The following is a 19,430-nucleotide window of genomic DNA, read 5'->3' on the forward strand; positions in this document are numbered from 1 at the left end:
TCGTTTTCCAATTTTTGGCCACCACAAAGAGCACAGCTATGAATATTTTTGTACAAGTCTTTTTGTCCATTATCTCTTTGGGGTACAGACCCAGCAGTGCTATGGCTGGATCAAAGGATAGACATTCTTTTATCGCCCTTTGTGCATAGCTCCAAATTGCCCTCCAGAATGGCTGGATCAGTTCACAACTCCACCAGCAATGAATTAATGTCCCTACTTTGCCACATCCCCTCCAGCATTCATTACTTTCCTTTGCTGTTATGTTAGCCAATCTGCTAGGTGTGAGGTGATACCTCAGAGTTGTTTTGATTTGCATCTCTCTGATTATAAGAGATTTAGAACACTTCTTCATGTGCTTGTTAATAGTTTTGATTTCTTTATCTGAGAACTGCCTATACATGTCCCTTGCCCATTTATCAATTGGGGAATGGCTTGGATTTTTGTACAATTGATTTAGCTCTTTATAAATTTGAGTAATTAAACCTTTGTCAGAGGTTTTTATGAAGATTTTTTTCCCAATTTGTTGTTTTCCTTTTGATTTTAGTTACATTGGTTTTGTTTGTACAAAAGCCTTTTAATTTGATGTAGTCGAAATTATTTATTTTACATTTTGTGATTCTTTCTATGTCTTGCTTGGTTTTAAAGTCTTTCCCCTCCCAAAGGTCTGACATGTATACTATTCTGTGTTTACCCAATTTACTTATGGTTTCCTTCTTTATGTTTAAGTCTTTCACCCATTTTGAATTTATCTTGGTGTAGGGTGTCAGGTGTTGATCAATTCCTAATCTCTCCCACACTGTCTTCCAATTTTCCCAGCAGTTTTTATCAAATAGTGGATTTTTGTGCCAAAAGCTGGGATCTTTGGATTTATCGTATACTGTCTGGCTGAGGTCACTTGTCCCCAGTCTATTTCACTGATCCTCCTTTCTTTCTCTTAGCCAGTACCAAATTGTTTTGATGACTGCTGCTTTGTAATATAGTTTGAGGTCTAGGACTGCAAGGCCCCCATCATTTGTGTTTTTTTTCATTATTTCCCTGGATATCCTTGATCTTTTGTTATTCCAAATGAACTTTGTTATGGTTTTTTCCAAATCAGTAAAGAAATTTTTTGGGAGTTCCATGGGTATGGCACTAAATATATAAATAAGTTTGGGTAGGATGGTCAATTTTATTATATTGGCTCGTCCTACCCATGAGAGGCACTAAATTTTAACAGAAGAGTATAGTCAACTCAACAAGCATTTAGTACATGCTTACTATGTTCCAGGTACAAAGTTAAGCCCTTTGGATACAAAGAAAAGTAAGAGTACCTGTTCAAAAAAATTCACAGTCTAATAGGGAAGACAACATGCCAACAACTATATGTAAACAAGATATATACAAGATAAATTGGAGATGATCACAGAGGGAAGACACTAATAATTAGTAAGGAAGATCAGGAAAGGCTTCTCACATAAGGTATGATTCTAGTTGAGATTTGGAGAAAGAGACACCAGAAGATAGAAGTAAGCAGGGAAAGGATTAAAGGGACATCCAGTGAAAATGCAGAGATTGGAAGTAGAGCATTGTATGTGATACACAGTGTTACTAGTTTATAAATAAAATATGGAAGGATTAGGTATGAAAAAACAAATGGTAGGGGTCCAGGCATTATTATTCCCATTTTGCTGATGATGAAGCTAAGGGACAGAAAGGTTAAGTTTCTCTCCTTACCTTTTGTATCTAGTAAGCACCAAAGCATGGTTTCAAACCCTGGTCTTCTGACTCCAAATCCAATCCTCTTTCCACCACACCATAGCTGCTCTGAAGGGTATCTGGTTGTTTTTTCCACAGCCAGAAGTGGAGACTGAGCATCAGTATTTTCCAAATGACTAAGTCATGGTGACCAAAATCGATGGTTTGGTAAGACAACCATTGGCTTTCAAAATGTTTTACTTAACTGTTTTTAATATGGGGAGGGAGCACCCTTTTAGTGGAATATTTTGCACTATTCAAAATATAGGGATGTAGGAGCACAGAGGGACAGAAATTTTTTTTCCATGACTGCTCAGTGTAAATGTGTTGCAGTCACCTCTTTTCCATCATCATCATCATCATCAGTCAACATTTATTGCATGCCTTGACCGTCATGGAACTGCACCATTGGCTTCAAGGATATTTATAGGAACTATCAAAGATGAGAAATGTCTGGGAAGAACTTGCCACCCAGTACTATGTCTTGGCTTTCCAAATATTTTTGTGAAGTATGTCCCTAGTCTGTCTCTTTTGTTGTTGCATGAGCCATAACAGAGGAACATGCCTTGTGAGTCCCTCTGAGAGTCTGTCATCAGATACACATAAATTAATAGTTATATTAATTGGTTTGTTTTTGTGTCTTCCAGCCTCATCAGGAAGTGGCAGCTAAAAAACAAGGAGATGGATCCAGGGACAAAACTGATTTTTTCCAACAACATCCTAAAACATGGGTTTCTCATAGATACTGTGGACTCTGTTCCTAGACACCGGGGTAAGGTGAGTAAGGGTTGTGGGTAGGAGTCTCCAAGAAAGAGAATGATCACTGAGCAAATGACTGGAGACTCCTGAGCCAAGTATCATGGAATATATCAATTCCACTCACTCCCCACTTCCAAACCTCATTTTTTTCCAGAAAAATACACCAATAAACTCTTTGCTGAAGACCTTCCACACATTGAGAAAATAAATAAAACATTTGCATGAGTCCCCTCTTTTCCTATTCTCTATATCTCAAAACTCCTTGACACTATAATTTTACTCTAGTCTCTGAGGAAGAGGACCTTCCTATTTACCAAGGACAACCCTTCTACATGTACCTTTGATCTCATACTCTCCTGTTTCCTACTGCAAACTGCCCCCCCAACAATCACCCCTTCTCTCTAATCTTCAATATCTCCCTAGATATTGGTTTCTTCCCTACTGCCAATGAACAAGTCCAAACCTCTACCACTAAAAACCTCCTCTTCCCTCAGTTTATCATCCTGAATCTCCTCCCTTTTATAACCCAACTCCTAGAAAAGTTGGCTCTTCTTCACAGCTGTTCTTATGTGTCCTGACCTTTGCACAGGCTGCCTTTCCATGACTGGCATGTTCTCTTTCCTTCCCTTTAGCTTCTTAAAATTCTCTGTTGCATCAAAAACTCAGTTCAAGTGCTACCTTTCACATGAAGTTTATGCCCTTCCCCACAAAAAGTTCAAGAAAAAAATCTATCAATACAGATTGTCTCCACTCTTCAATTACTTTTTTAACCTTTTGCCATTTGCCTCCTGGCCTCCTCATTCAACTGAAGTTGTTCTCTTCAAAATTACCCATGGACTCTTAAATAGCAAATCAGAAGTTCCTTTTCTTAGTCCTCATCCTTGACTTTTCTACAGTGTTTGACCTGCATTTGACACTGTTCATCATTTCCTGGGAAAATTCTTTTCTCCAAATTTTCATTATAGAACATTCTCCTGGTTCTCCTCCTTTTGCCTGACCAATTGTCTCTGTTTCCTTTGCTAGTTCTTTATCCATATCATATCATATAGCTGTGGGGATACTCCAAGGCTCTGTCCTGGGTATTCTCTTTACATTCTTTCATTTGGTGACCTCATTTACTTCCATAGGTTTAATTAATGCAGGTGATTTTCAGATGTATGCATCTATCCCTATTGTTTCCTATGATTTTCAATCCTATATCACCAGCTTCCTATTAGACCTTTCACATTGGGTATCCCATAAAAAGTATGTTCAAAATGGTCCTCAATTTGCCAGCCTTATAAACCTTTAAAAAAATTAATTGAAGTTAATCTAATATGTTCCATTCTTAATGAGATTATGTAGATTCTCTGTGATCACCACCTTTCTAAATGTTCATTAGCTATCATTTTGTTCTAGAATTTTGTTAGAGATTAAAGTTGAGCTCATTGGCTTATACTTTAATCTCTAACAAAATTCTAGAAAAAAACAATCCACTTTCTTCTCTCCACTCTCGCCTATGGTGTCCTATTTCTCTATGATATTTTATAAATTTCCTGAAAAAAGATCAGTAATTGTATCTGAACATTCTTTAAGAACCCTGTGATGTGGTTCATCACATCATCATGTATTCATTAGTCTTTGGTTTCAACTCCCTATTAATCACTTTGTCCCCTCCTTGCCAGTCTAATTTTGACACATAAGAATCAAAATAAGACTTAAAGTAGTTTGCCTTTTCTCCTTCATTCATTTTCATAGTCTCATCCACACCAACCAGTGCTCCTGTTTCTTCTATGCTCCTTCTCTTTCCTCCAATATAGCTAAAAATAATTGATCTTAGCATTTCTTTTTTTTTTTAAACCCTTACCTTCCATCTTGGAGTCAATACTGAGTATTGGCTCCAAGGCAGAAGAGTGGTAAGGGCTAGGCAATGGGGGTCAAGTGACTTGCCCAGGGTCACACAGCTGGGAAGTGTCTGAGGCCATATTTGAACCTAGGACCTCCCATCTCTAGGTCTGGCTTTCAATCCACTGAGCTACCCAGCTGCCCATGATCTTAGCATTTCTTACCACCTCAAATCATTCTGAGATTTAGTGTTTCCTACATTATTCTTATACTGGAGGAAAAAAATGGCACACCACTCCAGTATCTTTGCTCATAAAACCTGATGGACAATACTGGCATGGGGCATGGGGCCATGAAGACTCAGCACTGAACAACCAAAGAACAACACATTATTCTTAAAGAACTATGCCATGATTTTGTATTTATTCTTTCATTGCTAGTCCTTGATTCCATCTTCTAAATTGGTCACTGATATTCTTGAACATATATACTTCTCTTTATCCAAATCTCCCCTTTTCCCCTTATTAGATTTATTTCTATTTTCAGAATCTCATCCCTGAAAGAAAGCTTCCTGTTTCCACTCTTGCTAATTTCTTCTTGGAGCTCCTAATTCTGTAGTCCAGATTTTTTTTTTTGAGAGTTTAGAAACCTAAACTGAAAGAAAAATCACTCTCTCTCTCTCTCTCTCTCTCTCTCTCTCTCTCTCTCTCTCTCTCTCTCTCTCTCTCTCTCTCTCTCTCTCTCTCTCTCTCTCTCTCTCTCTCTCTCTCTCTCTCTCTCCCCTCTCCCTCTCTCTCTCTCCCTCTCCCTCTCCCTCCCTCTCCTCCCTGTCTCTATATGTCTGTCTCTCATTCCTGAGAAATTCCAAAAACCTGATGGAGAAAAAAGTGAACGCTAAGCTAAAAAGAAATTAAACACTCTTCCTTTTATGTATATTAGCTGAATGACTTTTCATTCTGTCTTCTTTTTCCCATTTTTATATTTTCTAAGATAGAAGAAGGATGGCCAGATAGCAATGGTTGGTTTTCATCTCTGATGCTTTCTCCCTCTTACATAGAGAAGTCCACCCAAAGAAGAAGAAAGTAATGACAATTTCTCCAAACTTCTGAAAGACTTTGAACAGTGGTTGCATATGGAAAAAATCAAGTTGGTCAAGATCATTGCCATGAAAAATTCCACTGCTAAGGACTCAGAAATAAGAAAAAATAAATTGAAGGTATGTTTTCCCTACTATGGTGTTACTCAAATTATTGATGGTTATGTTTATTGTTATTTTAAATAATTCATTAAAAGTAGATAGTTCTTTATAACTTATAGTATTTCATACTCATTATCTCAGGTAATCAATAAAAATATTCTGGATTATAAAAATGTAGAATAGGTATTGTGATTTTCGTCTCCCAGATAGAGTGATAAAATATTAGAGCTTGATGAGCCCTTAAAATCATATAACAATGAGTAAGGTAAAACCTTAGAATCATAGAATAATGATCCAGTAGGAAAAGGTCTTAGGGATCATGTTATACAATTTTCTCCCTTAGATTATGGGGAAACTTTCCTAAAGAAGCCAAGTAATTTTCAGAGACACAAAGCTAGTAAGAGGTCAGTGCCAAGATCAGAATTCTCCTACCCTGACTCCTGGATCACGATTGTTTGCACTATATCATGCAGCCTCTCCTTCACTGTTAGCATGTTAAGAAGAATGGTTCCATAGGGATTTATTTAGAAAACATTGATACAAACTCCTATTTCTCTTTGCTTACTCATAACCAAGCATCTTGGAAAAGTCCTACCATTCATTCTCTTAATCCAATTTCTGAGATTCAGGATTAACAACAACAGTAATAATCAGATACATTTTATCTGAGCTTACATCTTAAAACCTTTTTTTGACTATACTCTCCCTATGACAATCTGTAACATTAAAAGAATGATTAAATTGTTATTAAAGAAATAATAGAAGGATAATAATCACTTGTACCAGGACTATTTCTTCCTGAATACATCAAATTAGATGAGAACAAATTTTCTATATACTAATAATAATTAAGGCAGCTGGGGGTACAGTGAATAGAGTGCCAGATCAGGCTCATCTTTCTGACTTCAAATCTGGTCTCATATACTTATGAGCTATATGAGGCTAGCTAGGCAAATCACTTAACCCTGTTTGCCTCAATTTCCTCATATGTAAAATGAGCAGGAGAAGGAAATGGTAAACTATTTCAGTGTTTTTGCCGAAAAAGTCAGACACAAATGAAAAAGACTAATAATAATTAAACAATCAATATACATGAATAATACAAAATTATATAATTTCACTGAAAAGTACGTTAAGAAGTTACTTCATTTCTTAGAAACCTTCTCCAGTAATATCAGAATGTCATCTGAACTTAAGGATTCTATTCTTAATGTGCCAAGGAAGAATGGTTGCTGAAAACTTTGAGTTTGAACTTTCAGATCAAACTGGACCATTGAATGAAGGCAATATTTACATATACTTTGATTTCCTGGTAATAAACATTAAGAAAAGGTCCAGAGCAGGTCAGACATGGGGGATTTGGCTATAGTGGCTACTACCCTACAGCCAAGAAGCCAACTCCAAGGATAAAGCAGAAGGCTAAGGTGCTTAACACAGTGCCCAGATTCTTAATATTTATTGACTAACTTGTTTCTTTCCTTTTGTTATTTAGGTGTATCTAATTCTTTGCGACTCCATTTTTCTTGGCAAAGATATTTGAGTGGTTTGTCATTTTCTTTTTTCTGATCATTTTACAGATGAGGAAAATGAGGTGAACCAGATTAAGTGACTTGCCTAGGATCACAAAGCTAGTAAATATGTAAGGCCAGATCCAAACTCAGGAAGATGAGTCTCAGCACTGTATTCACTTACTGGACTATCTAATCTAGCTGCCCATGCTTGCTTCTCTACTGCACTGGAAATTTGTCCAAGTCTCCCCTATTTAAAAACTTTCAGTTGTCTCTACCATTCCTTCAATCCCATTTCTCTAGTAAATTAGAAAGAGTCTTTTTGTACTTGTCCCTACTTCTGCTCTTATTCCTCAACCTTTTACACTTCAACACTCGATTGACATTTCTCTCTCCAAAGTTACCATTGATCTTTTTGGTGGGGCTGAAGGATTTCGCCCATTCAATCACAATCTCTTTTCATGAAAACTCTTTCCTCTCTGGTTTTTTGTGACACTACTCTCTCCTGATTTTCCTCTGGCCTATTTCTTCTCTGATATCCTTTGATGGCTCATATCCACATCATGTCCTAGAAACTACTGCTTTGTTCTGCATTCTCTCTCTGTCTCTCTGTCTCTCTCTTTCTCTTTCTCCTCTCCCCCTCTCCTTCACCTCTTATAATTTTATAATTGACTTATCTCTAGGAGTCACATATCTATATAGATATCTAACCCCAGTGCCTTCCTTGAGCTTCCTTCATACACCACCTGCATGTATAGTGATACATGGATAGGATATTTAAAACCGATAATCCTTAAAATACTTCTAATTTAATGGAATTCATTATATTTAATCCCAAAGACCCCTCTTTCAGACTTCCCTAATTTTGTCAAATATATCACTGTTTTTCCCCAGAATCTCCCAGGTTTATAACCTCAGAATTACCCTTGACCCTTCACAGTTTCCCCATCCCAATCCCAGGTCCCTACCTCAAGATGCCTGGGATGAGAACGCAAGAGATCCAGCCTAAACTGAAGGGGTTATATGTAATACTTCTAGGAGCTAACAGAAAGTGGGTCATGTGACAAGGGCAGTCACTACCAACCAAGGGGAGGGAGAGCGGGCTTGACTTCAGGCACCAGGACTGAGGCTGAGAAGCAAGGGACCCAGTGTGGGCGGAGATACAGTGACACTTCCGGCCAGGTCTGCCCCTCCCCTTCCTGTGTGTGTATTGTGGGGGAGTGAATTTAAAGATACCTCCCCTTTTCTTCTCCCTCTTCTATAGTAAAACCAAGGATGGGTTCTGACCCCGGACTCTGGCTTCCACTTTGTTGCTCATTCTTGTTGATTCCACCTCTACAACATCTTGCTCATCGTCCAACCCCTTCTCTCTTCACTCTTTTCAGGTTCATCATTGCAGCCTAGACTATGGCAGGGCTCTCCGAACTGTCTCCCCAAGCTCCAGCCAGTTCATCCTCCACACAGCTGCCAAAGCCACTTTCCATAAATCCAGGCCCTGCCATAGCATTCTTCTCCTTAATAAAATCCAATGACTCCCTTATGGGATAAATTATGAGCTGATCTACTTTTTAAAGTCTTTATAACTTGGCCCTAACATATCTTTCCAATTTTGCCCTATACTTTGTATATACAACACTCATCACAATCCAGCCAAACTGGCATTCTCTCTATTCTCCTATATCTGTGCTCCATCTCCTATATCTGAAATCCAGCCTTTCTTCACTTCTTTTTCATAGAATCTCTTTCCTTCCTTCAAAAGAGTTCAATCATTACCCCCCCCCCCCAAGTACTAATGCTAATTCCTAAAGAGGTTGTCCTAGAGCAAGTTAACCAGCTCTGCAGAAGTAATTATTAAATATTCAGTGTAATCATGTACAATTTAGAAATTAGCAAATTACAAATAGGGACTTGCTTTATTGTTTCATCAATTGTCTTGCTTTAAATATTAATTATACAGATTAATCTGAAAAGTGTTCTGGGCATGCAACCAGGACTGGCAGCTCCTCACACAGGGACACAAACATGCTCAGGATTTGCCCCTACCCACTGCCACCTTTGAGGGCTGAAGGAGGAAGAGGCTAAGGCATTTCTGCTGTGGGAGTGCTGTGGTGGGTGATGAAGGCACTGGACCAATCCAGGGCTGCTGGGGCCATCCTGGTGGGGTTCTATACATACATTGGAGTAGTTTATGAAAGACTGTATTCTAATGCTCCAAAGTGTTATGGGGAGGGTTCAAGGAAGGGTTCACACTATATATATATTTTTAATATATATGTAAATTTATATATATATATATATACAGTTTATCTAAAGGGAGAAAGGGAAAAGGGATCAGGGATTAACTAATTTATAACCCACTTAGAGATTAAACCCATTATTCTTATATAACTATTCTAAACTAAATTTCTAAAGTAATACTTAAGGTTAAGGGGTTTTGTTAGGAACAGGGCCAGGGACAAATGGGTCAAAGATTCTTGTGCCACTGTAGTCCTCTTTTGGGACAAGCAGCAATCCCAGTAAGGGCTCAGATGAAATCTTCTCCCCAGCAGTAGCACCAGCTGCAGTAGCAAAGTCAGGCAGGAAACAAGGAAGCCCAAAGGAAAAGGGACCACTGGCTCTCTGAGTCTACCCCAGAAATAACCAGATCCACCCCTAGGCTCTCTTGACTGCTAGATGAAAACAACCTCACTCTTCCAGAGTTCACCAACCGCTTTCTGCAACTGCTCTGTCTCCAGGCCCAGTTTCTAGGAGTTCTGAGTGGAATGTTGGGCTGCAGGGTCTCATGCTGTCAGCTTGCCCTGTTATGCCCTGCTAGAAATCCCTTACTACAAAAGAAGCCCTAAACTGTATACATTCATTTTATAGTGGAATGTCGACCCCTACTTAAAGAACAAAATCCAGTTTTGAAAAGCACAGAAATAATTGAGAAGCTTGCTGAAGCTTAGAGGGAGTTAGCAGAATTAAAGAAGAAAGTATATGCATAAGCAACCAAGGCAGATTTTAAAGTTTACAAAGAACAGGCCTCTCTATATGAAGCTCAATTTAATCATAAAAGAAGTTTGAAAGAAGAGAAGTCATGAAAAAAGGCTAGAAAGGAAACAATAAGGAAAAAATGAAAACTAAGTCTTTGGAAAGCCCCAAAAGCCTCATTCAGGTTACAATATTTTAATGCTGTATACTCTAAGAAAGCAAAGGGGATTTCATCATAGGAAATGAAGCTTTTAAATGAAGAATGGTAAAATATGCCATCTTGAAAGGAGTACCTCTGAAGATGATAAAATTCGTTACACAGGTGAAATTAAATCCTGGGAAGAAAAAATGCTTACAATTGGATGGCAAAATCTTTTACATTTTAGGAAGCTAAAAGGCAAAGTTGCACAACACGTCAAAGACATCTATTGATGTTTGTATCTTCATAGTGAATATGAGAAATATTCAAAGATTCAATAGGGTCTTTTACTACATGGAATTATAGCAAAATTTTAAGAATGATGTTGCACATTTTATATTAACCCTTTTTTGTTAACACCTGGACTTCCAGTATGCTGACATATTTTTTATTAGTACCTAGTTGAGGATACTCAATTGGTATGGATTCAGTCCAAATTTAGGGGGGGAAATTGCTTTCAGAATTGCTGAAAACAAAAAAAATTCATTTAGGTGTAGGAGAGATTAAAAGGGTATGTTAAATTGTGAAATTTTTTTGATACTGGATGATGACAATGGAGAAAATATTCATGTTTCCTAATGAGAAAATAAATATTTACTTTTCTCAAATTGCTTTAAATTATAAAAGCCACAATGTTCTAAGCTATCACTGTTGTGTGTGGTTTGTTTGTTTTTTAATTTTTTTTTAACCCTTACCTTCTGTCTTGGAATCAATACTGTGTATTGGTTCCAAGGCAAAAGAGCAGTAAAGGCTAAACAATGGGGGTTCAGTGACTTGCCCAGGGTCACACAGCTGGGAAGTGTCTGAGACCAGATTTTAACCTAGGACCTCCCGTCTCTAGGCCTGGCTCTCAATCCACTGAACTACCCAGCTGCCCCTGTTAAATTTATGGTTGTGCTGATTATTAAATTGGTGGTCACCAGGGATTTAATTACTAAATCCCAAAATGAATTACTCAAATAAAATGGAATTTAAGGTAGTTTATTTTTACAATAGAGGAAGATATTAAGGAAGAGAGAAAAGGGAAGAGAGAGAGAGAGAGAGAGCTCTAGCTTCCTCTGAACCAGTTAGAATTTCTAAGGCACCAATCAGTTGAAAGGAGTCTCAAGATGATGGGACTTTCTCGGAGGTTCACACCTCCAGAAAGGGCAAGGAACTAAGTCAGCTTTTACACTCACCATGGTGACCATCTAAAAGGAAAGTAGTCTGAGGTCTCCTGCATGAGCTCCTCCAGGGGTCCAGTTCCACAGCCAAGTGTCTTCACTCCAAGTCTGAGTGTCTATCTTCCAGTCTCTCAAGTGTCTGTCTGCCCTCCAGCTCCGAGTGACTGTTCTTCACTCCAAGCCTGGGTAACTGTCCTCCATCAGTCCAACTCCAAGTGACTGATGATGATCCTCTGTGTGTCTCTGTTTCCACTATTTAAAGACCTTTTTCTCTTGTGCCACCTCCCCTAATTTTTCCTACCAATCACAGCAGACACTCCTCTCCAAGACTGCTCACTCTTTCATACATGGATCACAGACCTCCCACTCAATGCATGAAATGGGTGTTCATACCTTTGTGGTTAGTTCACACCTTTTTGTGGTTAAAAATGAGTAGATCTATTTTAAATACTGGGTTTACACTTTGGGGATTAAAATCTAAAAATAGATGGGGAATTGCCATTTAATCTTCACAATAAAGGAAGAGATAAGTACCTTCATTGTTACAATCTGGGGGGGGCTAAATCCAATCTTCACACTCCCTCCCACCCCCCACTGTTGTGTGTTTTTAAAGAATAAATGACTGACCTAAGTACATTTCAATACCTAGACAAATTCTTTTTTTTTTTAAACCCTTACCTTCCATCTTGGAGTCAATACTGAGTATTGGCTCCAAGGCAGAAGAGTGGTAAGGGCTAGGCAATGGGGGTCAAGTGACTTGCCCAGGGTCACACAGCTGGGAAGTGTCTGAGGCCATATTTGAACCTAGGACCTCCCATCTCTAGGTCTGGCTCTCAATCCACTGAGCCACCCAGCTGCCCCCGACAAGTTCTAATTCCTAGGTTATAACAGCTGTTTCAGTATTCAGAGATGAGGAGTGGACACACATATAATTATTGATTACATTTATACCTTTTAAAAAACTACTAAGGGATCTGTAAATGTTTCTCATCTATCTTTTTTTTGTAAAGTAAAAAAAAACAATGCATCAATTCTGTGTATATTGATGTTTATATCACAGAAAATAAAATCTTATGTGCTTTTTTTTCCCCCTTAAGTGTGTCATAGGGGTAGCTAGGTAGGACTGTGGATAGAGAGCCAAGCCTGGAGTTGGCAGTCTCTGGGTTCAAATTTGACCTCAGATACTTTCTAGCTGTCTGACCTTGGGCAAGTCTGCACTTTTCTGATTTAGAATTGATGCTAAGAGAAAAAGTAAGAATTAAAAAAGAAAATAGTGTGCCTTGTATACATTTTTCCAGGGAGCTGATTATTAAATATGTACTAGTTTGCTCCTGTCTCCTTAACAACCAATTTGTATCATTTCTGTTTTCTTCATATTTATTCTATGTCCAGCTCTTTGGAACTATTAGGGGTTTTCTTGGCAAAGATACTGGAGTGCTTTGCCATTTCCTTCTTCAGCTCATTGTATAGATGAGTAAACTGAGGCAAACAAGGGTAAGTGAGTTGTTCAAGGTCACACAGCAAGTTAGTGTCTGAGATAACTTTTGAACTCAGGAAGATGAATCTGATTGACTTCAGGTCTAGAGCTCTAGTCACTGTACCACCTAACTGCTCCTGATATTAATGATACTAATAATAATAGTAGGTTTTTATTTCAGTGAATTCAAATATTGTTGATCATAAAGACTATACTATGCAAATAAATGCTTTTAACATAAATTAAGATTTCCTATTCCTTGATCAACTGTGAAAGGCTTAGCTATTTCAGCAATATAAGGACTTATGACAAAGAATGCCACCCACTTCTAGAGAGAAAACTGTAAGTCTAGATGCAGATGAAAGCATACAATTTCTCCCTTGAGTTTATTGGGGCTTTGGTTTTATATGATTATTCTCTTATAAAAATAAATAATATGGAAATGTGTTTTGCATGATAATATCTATCTATTTATCTGTCTGTCTGTCTATCTATCTATCTATCTCTCAAATCAAATTATTTACAATCTCCAAGAAGGGAGGTAGGGAGACAATTCAGATCATAAAACTTTAGAAAGTTTATGTAGAAAATTATTACATGTAATTGGTAAAATAAAATATCTTTACAAAAAAAAGATTTCCTATTCCTAATTAGGCTAAGTAGTCTAGTTTTATTAAGTGAATTTTAGGACTACTGGCTGACAATGTATTTATCGTGTCTTATATGTGGGTGACCTTATCTTTACCCCTTCATAGGAGCTGCGAGATAGGCTCCCCAAAGGTCAGCGTCTCTTTGAAAATCTTCTTCATCTCCGACCAAAAAGAGAGATCTCTGAAAACCTAGAGAACCTTCGCTACCGTTGGATGCTCTACAAATCTAAACTCAAGGACTCCAGCCTTTTGCTGGAGGTAGGTATAAAGGAACAAATGCACTGTGGCATCTAAGAATGGGAACTCACGGGAGACAGAAAAAAATCACATTCACCACATAGCACTGTTTCCTAATAAGGCAAGCTGAGAAAAAGCCATGCTTTGAATTCAACCTTTCCTGGTTACATGCTTAAAGTAACTTTTCTCTTCCCTAAATTCCAAGTACAACGTGATGTACATATCATTTTATTGTCATAGTTCAGTTATTCAGTGTGGTTCAACTTTTCATGACCCAATGGATCATATCACACCACTACTGTCCATGAAGTTTCCTTGGCAAAGATATTGCTATGGTTTGCCATTTTCTTCTCCAGCTCATTTTGCAGATGAGGACATTGAGGCAAAGAGGGCTAATTGACTTGCCCAAGGTCACACAGCTAGTAAGTTTTTTAAACCAGATTTAACTTGGAGTCTTCCCCCCTCTAGGCCTCGTATTCTATCTACTGAGCCATCTAGCTGCCTATACATTTCATTTGTTTCTTAGCATACTTTTTGTTTCGTTTCATACATATATATTTTCTCTCCATAACTGTAAACTATTTGAAAAGCAGCCACCCCGACAGGACCTTGCTTAACAAATATTTGTTGAATTGTTTAGTTTAGTAGGAAGAATATTGGCTTAGAAATAAGGAGACCAGACCTGAGTTCTATGCCACGTTCTGACACTCACTAAATGTGTGACTTTCAAACAAGTTATTTCCTATTTGGAGTCGTCAGTTTCCTAATCTGTAAAATTAGTGATTGGACTAGTTGAGAGTGAAGGATTCTTTCTGCCTCAAAGTTCAGTGGTTTACATTTTGTCTTCATCTGAGTTCATTCTTTGCCCGCCTTCCTTTTTACCTTCCAAGAACAAAGCAAGTTTCACCACTAGGTGTCAGGAGAATCAAAGCTATGCAGGAGGCAACTGTGCCTCGGATTTACGTGGTCTGGAAACAAGACCCACCGGGGTTGTGCTCCTGATGTGTGTTAAAAAGCTCATTAAATCAAATTACCTGCTAGCTCAGGCTGTCCAGATGACCAGAATTTTTAAGGAAACATTCTCCCAGCAAAATGAATATTCCATTGTAGGCTCTACTGGGACTTTGAATTCACTTACTTTTCTTTTTTCTTCTTTTCCCACCTCCCTTTTTATTCTTTCCCTCTTCCCCTTCCCCCGACCCCCTTAAAAACCAACAGGCTCACAGTCCTCTTGGGAAGCCAACTGGATTCAGAAAGGTATGGTGCTTTCCTGCTACTCACTTCAACAGTACTGCCTGTAAAGGTTCCATGTGGAGCATCTGCTCCGAAATGTGTTTTTCCCCCCTTGACTTTCTGGACGGCTCTTTTTAAAGGCCCTTTTTGAGCCACATTATAAAAACGAATCCATAAGGATATGTTGGTAGGAGCTTTGCACACATGGGATTTCAACATGGTATCCAATTAAGGGTTTAAATGTTTTTATTGATATCTTTTGTTTTTATTTTACTTTCCAAATATAACATTCCCATACCCCTTCAAGAGAGCCATGCCAACAAAATATACAAAAGATAGAGTGGGGAAAAGCAAGACTAACCAACACATCAACCAATTCCTATAGCGTGTGCCATGTTTTATACTATTGTTGCTTGTTTTTAAAAAGGAGAGGAAATGCATTTTCTTATTTCTTCTTGTGATACAAGCTTAGTCATTATAATTATATAGCATTCAATTTTGTGCTTTTTTGTTTTTTTCTATTTATATTATTGTGCTTCTTGTATATTGTACATTGCCTCCTGGTTCTGCTTACTTCACTTTGAATCAGTTAATATAAGTCTTTTCCTGCTTGTCTGTGTTCTTCACATTCAGTGCTTTACAAATATTTACAATATTTACAAATATCATTTGATTCTCATAATAACTCTGGGAGATAGACGCTATTATCATCCCCATTTTACAGTTGAGTAAACAGAAGCAAATAGAGGTTAAGTGACTTGCTCAGTCACATAGCCAAGAAAGTATTTGAAGCTGGATTTGAACAAGTCTTCTCAGCTTCAGGTCTTGTGCTCTATCTACTTCACCACCTAGCAGTCTCTATTGTGTATCACAATTTGTTTAGTCATTCACTAGTTAATATCTCTATTTGCTAACACTGCCTATCATTAAAAAATAGTTGAGAAATCTTGTATAGTCCCTCTATCTAGACAGCTTGAAAGGATCCCCAAATGGTAACTGATATTCATAGATTATAGTTCTTTTCCTGGCTCTTGGTAGCTTTGAGATTTGAGTAAATCAATTCCCCTGTCTTAACCTTGATTTACTAATCTAATCTCTCAAGTCTTTTTCAGTTCCAATAGTTTATGAATCTAAGACTCTCTTTCTAGGACTGACATTCTATGGTTCTATGATTCCAAGATCCATTTCAACTTCAATTTTATATGTCTCTTAAGAACAAATGGTTTTCAATAAATATTAGCATAGAACTGAGTTCTCTTGGTTTCCTCATTAGCCTGGATAAAACCATAATGAAGTTGATATGGATAAGCAAATCAATAAAAACCTCAAGGAGTACATTTTTTAAAAGAGCTAATGAAGATTATTTTGCTCTCTAAGACTAACTCATATTTCAAAGTTGTTATCAAAATTATATGGTACCATGATTGTGAATCCAAATATAATCAATTGCATTCAGAAAAGTAGTATTTAGCAACACTATAGATAATAAACATAATAAACTATAAATAATAGTCTGAGGAATAGGATTCATTGCTTGACAAATATACTGGGAGAATTAGCTAGCAATTTGTCTGGAAATGAATTTTCAGCCCACACCATATGCTCCAGTGGATTCTAGTCGTACTTAAAATGATAGCGAAAATAGCTATAAAGAAAATGGAAGACATGGAATAATATATTTATCTAGATTGTAATGAGGAGCTGACTTTTGCTATTAAATAAGTAGAATGCATTATTAGGGATATGATAGGTGTACTTTAATATGTTAAAATAAAACATTTTATATAACCAAAAGTAGTAAAAATAAAGGAACACATTGAGAAGATACTTATGGTACCTATTAGAGAGGAAAAACTTGACATCTAAAATATTTATGGAAAAATTAAGAATTTGCAAAGGCACTTTCAAGTCCTTAGAGGATAAAGGTCAAATGATGTAAACAGACTATTTTTAAAAGAGGAAATACACATTGTGATGTCATGTGCAAAAATGCTTACTGATATCTAAAGATATAAAACTATAAACAACTTTCAGATGCTACCTCACACTCATCAACCTGGAAAAAATAGATTCAATTGTTGTCAATATACTCTGAACAGAAAATTTTATTTTAATATATGTTAAGCACATCTTTCAAATAGAAATTAAAAAACCTGTTCAAAGATTTTTATTTCAGTATTTATAATGGCAAATACCTGGAAGCAATCCAAAGCCCCAACAATAGAGTTTTTGTTGCTGTTGTCGTTCAGGACCTTTAATATTATTGATATGTGGAACTTCTAGTGAGGTAACTCCCTCTTTCAAAGAAGATCAGCAACTGTTCCTGCAACTTATGCTCTAAGAGTTTTCTGGTTCAGTAACTCACTTGTCCAGTGTCATCCAGCCAGTATGTGACAGAGGCAGAGCTTGAATCTAGATCTCCTGACTCCAAGGCTGAATCTCTACCCATTTAACCATACTGCCAATAGGAGAGTATACAAGTTAAATAAATTGTGGTACATTACTATAATGAAATACTGTAATGTAATTAAACTAATGTTTGTTTAGAGCTTCAAAATCAACAACATGAGAAATATAAAGATTTCTGGAAAGATATTTATGAAATAATGCAAAGGGAAAATGCTCAATATGACCATATGAAAGAAAAAATTAATGGGAGTCAACAAAGACAAAGACATAGAAGTTATAGGTGAAAAGTTGTGACATTTTGTATATCAAAATTAATTTACTTAAATTCAAATAATTACAGCACAAGTTTAATTTATTATATTTATATTTGAAATTAAAAAATTTTTAATCATTTTTTAAACAAAGAAGGAAACACCCTGCACTAATTTAAGATAGCACTACTTTTATTATTCCCAAAGGGGCTGAATTTGCCCCTTAGGTTCTGCACTGACTGTGGTATTCTCATTCTTCTAGTCTGAATGATCACAGACATTCAAAGTGGGAGGAAAGCACATGGCATGAGGATTTGGAAAAGAAAGGGGAACCTTTTTAAATTTCCCTCTAAATTCTTATGTCAAACTCAGATTTCTACTGATTCATTCTCCCAGACAAGGAAGATCATTTTCTAGGAGGTTGTGGGTAACTGATCCCTATGCCTTTCAGAGAGAGAAGAAAAGTCCTCTAACATGAGCGTGATTACTCTTGACTCATATAATATGCATTCATTAGAGAACACGAAAGGTGTGCCATATGGATACCGGTAGTATTACAGGCTATTCTTCTAACAGAACTATTGACTAGTTAACAATTTATTCTGCTCCTCTTGGCCACAAGAGGGAGTTGAGAGGTAGCTTATTAAAGAAGAAAAAGCATTTAGACTTATTTGTAGTCAGAAGATTCTAGGTTCTTATCTCATCCGAACCACTAGTTAGCTTTGTGATTGAGTCAACTTATTTCACCTTTCTAAGCCTCAGTTTTCTCGACTGTAAAATGGGAACCATAATGCTTTACATAAGTATTATGAGGGAAATGCTGTAATAAATATGATCTATTCAATAAGGGCAGACCTGTAATGGCAGATCTGAAAAAAACAACTTTGGCCCAGGCTTTCTCATGACAGTTGAAGAGAAGAAAAAGAATTGTGGTGTTCCTAACATTGTGTGTGTGACTTCTGCCAGCAGTTTGGACAAGTATTAGGGTTTAGGGAGAAATAGTTCCTTCCTGAGGAGGAAGGGTGAAGTCTAAATCAGGATCCAAATAAGCTTAAATCAAAAGGCCAAGCTGGGTTGGTACTATGATTTCTTCAGCACATCACAGTCCAAGAGAGTAAGCGAGAATTAAGATATAAGTTAAAAGAACATCGATTCAGGCCTGTGAGGTCAGTGCTGGATTAGGAGTCAAACTATAGACAATGCCCTGATGCTAACTTCTTATCTAGTCAACTTCTTTCTCCAAACATTGATGTTTTACACCTTATCTGCTGAAATTTATCTGTTATTGAGGTTATAGCAAAGGCCCTTCAAACTCCTTCTGACTCAGGCAGGATGGCATGGCCATACACTTAAAGAGGAACCAGGGTGCAGGCCAATAAATCTTTTCTAGAGTTGTTTGGATCAGCCAAACTATGCTTTATAAACTCATCCATATATTTGCTTTTTTTTTTCTGATTTTGTTTGGTTTTTTCTTAGTTCAATGAAGACAAGGTTGGCGTTTTCCCAAAGGAATACTTTTTTTTTTAAATGAAACTAAGGAAGAAAGACTATATGTTGACTAAACTTGAGACAGGAATCAGTGAATTCCTGGAATCAGAAAAGAGATGTAAGATGTGATAACTAAATTATTATCAGTCATCCTTGAAAGATCATGGCAAATGAAAGTGAAGTCACAGGAACTGAGAGGGGCCAGGATCCAAATTTTCCCCTAAAGGGAAGGAGTGGTGTCTACAAGCAATAAATCATAGATCTAAACTTTGATTTTTTTGTAAAATTCTAGAATACAGTGTTAAAGAGATGGTTTGTGGATACTTAACA

General features: G+C 37.2%; 1 protein-coding gene across 3 annotated transcripts in view; it reads left to right on the forward strand.

Annotated features, from left to right (window-relative positions):
* Window positions 1-19,430, forward strand: part of SYNE3 (spectrin repeat containing nuclear envelope family member 3) — a 188,086-nt gene that overhangs the window by 137,516 nt on the left and 31,140 nt on the right. For 2 of the 3 annotated variants that reach the window (XM_007473629.2, XM_007473627.3), the window contains 4 exons: window positions 2,382-2,511; window positions 5,375-5,533; window positions 13,588-13,740; window positions 14,938-14,976. In XM_007473629.2, the coding sequence (XP_007473691.2) occupies window positions 2,382-2,511; window positions 5,375-5,533; window positions 13,588-13,740; window positions 14,938-14,976 (481 nt within the window). The remainder of the gene's footprint in view (window positions 1-2,381; window positions 2,512-5,374; window positions 5,534-13,587; window positions 13,741-14,937; window positions 14,977-19,430) is intronic. The other variant, XM_007473628.3, reaches the window with a different exon arrangement.

The sequence above is a fragment of the Monodelphis domestica genome, chromosome 1 (assembly GCF_027887165.1).
Source record: "Monodelphis domestica isolate mMonDom1 chromosome 1, mMonDom1.pri, whole genome shotgun sequence".
In the NCBI taxonomy this organism is placed as follows: domain Eukaryota; kingdom Metazoa; phylum Chordata; class Mammalia; order Didelphimorphia; family Didelphidae; genus Monodelphis; species Monodelphis domestica.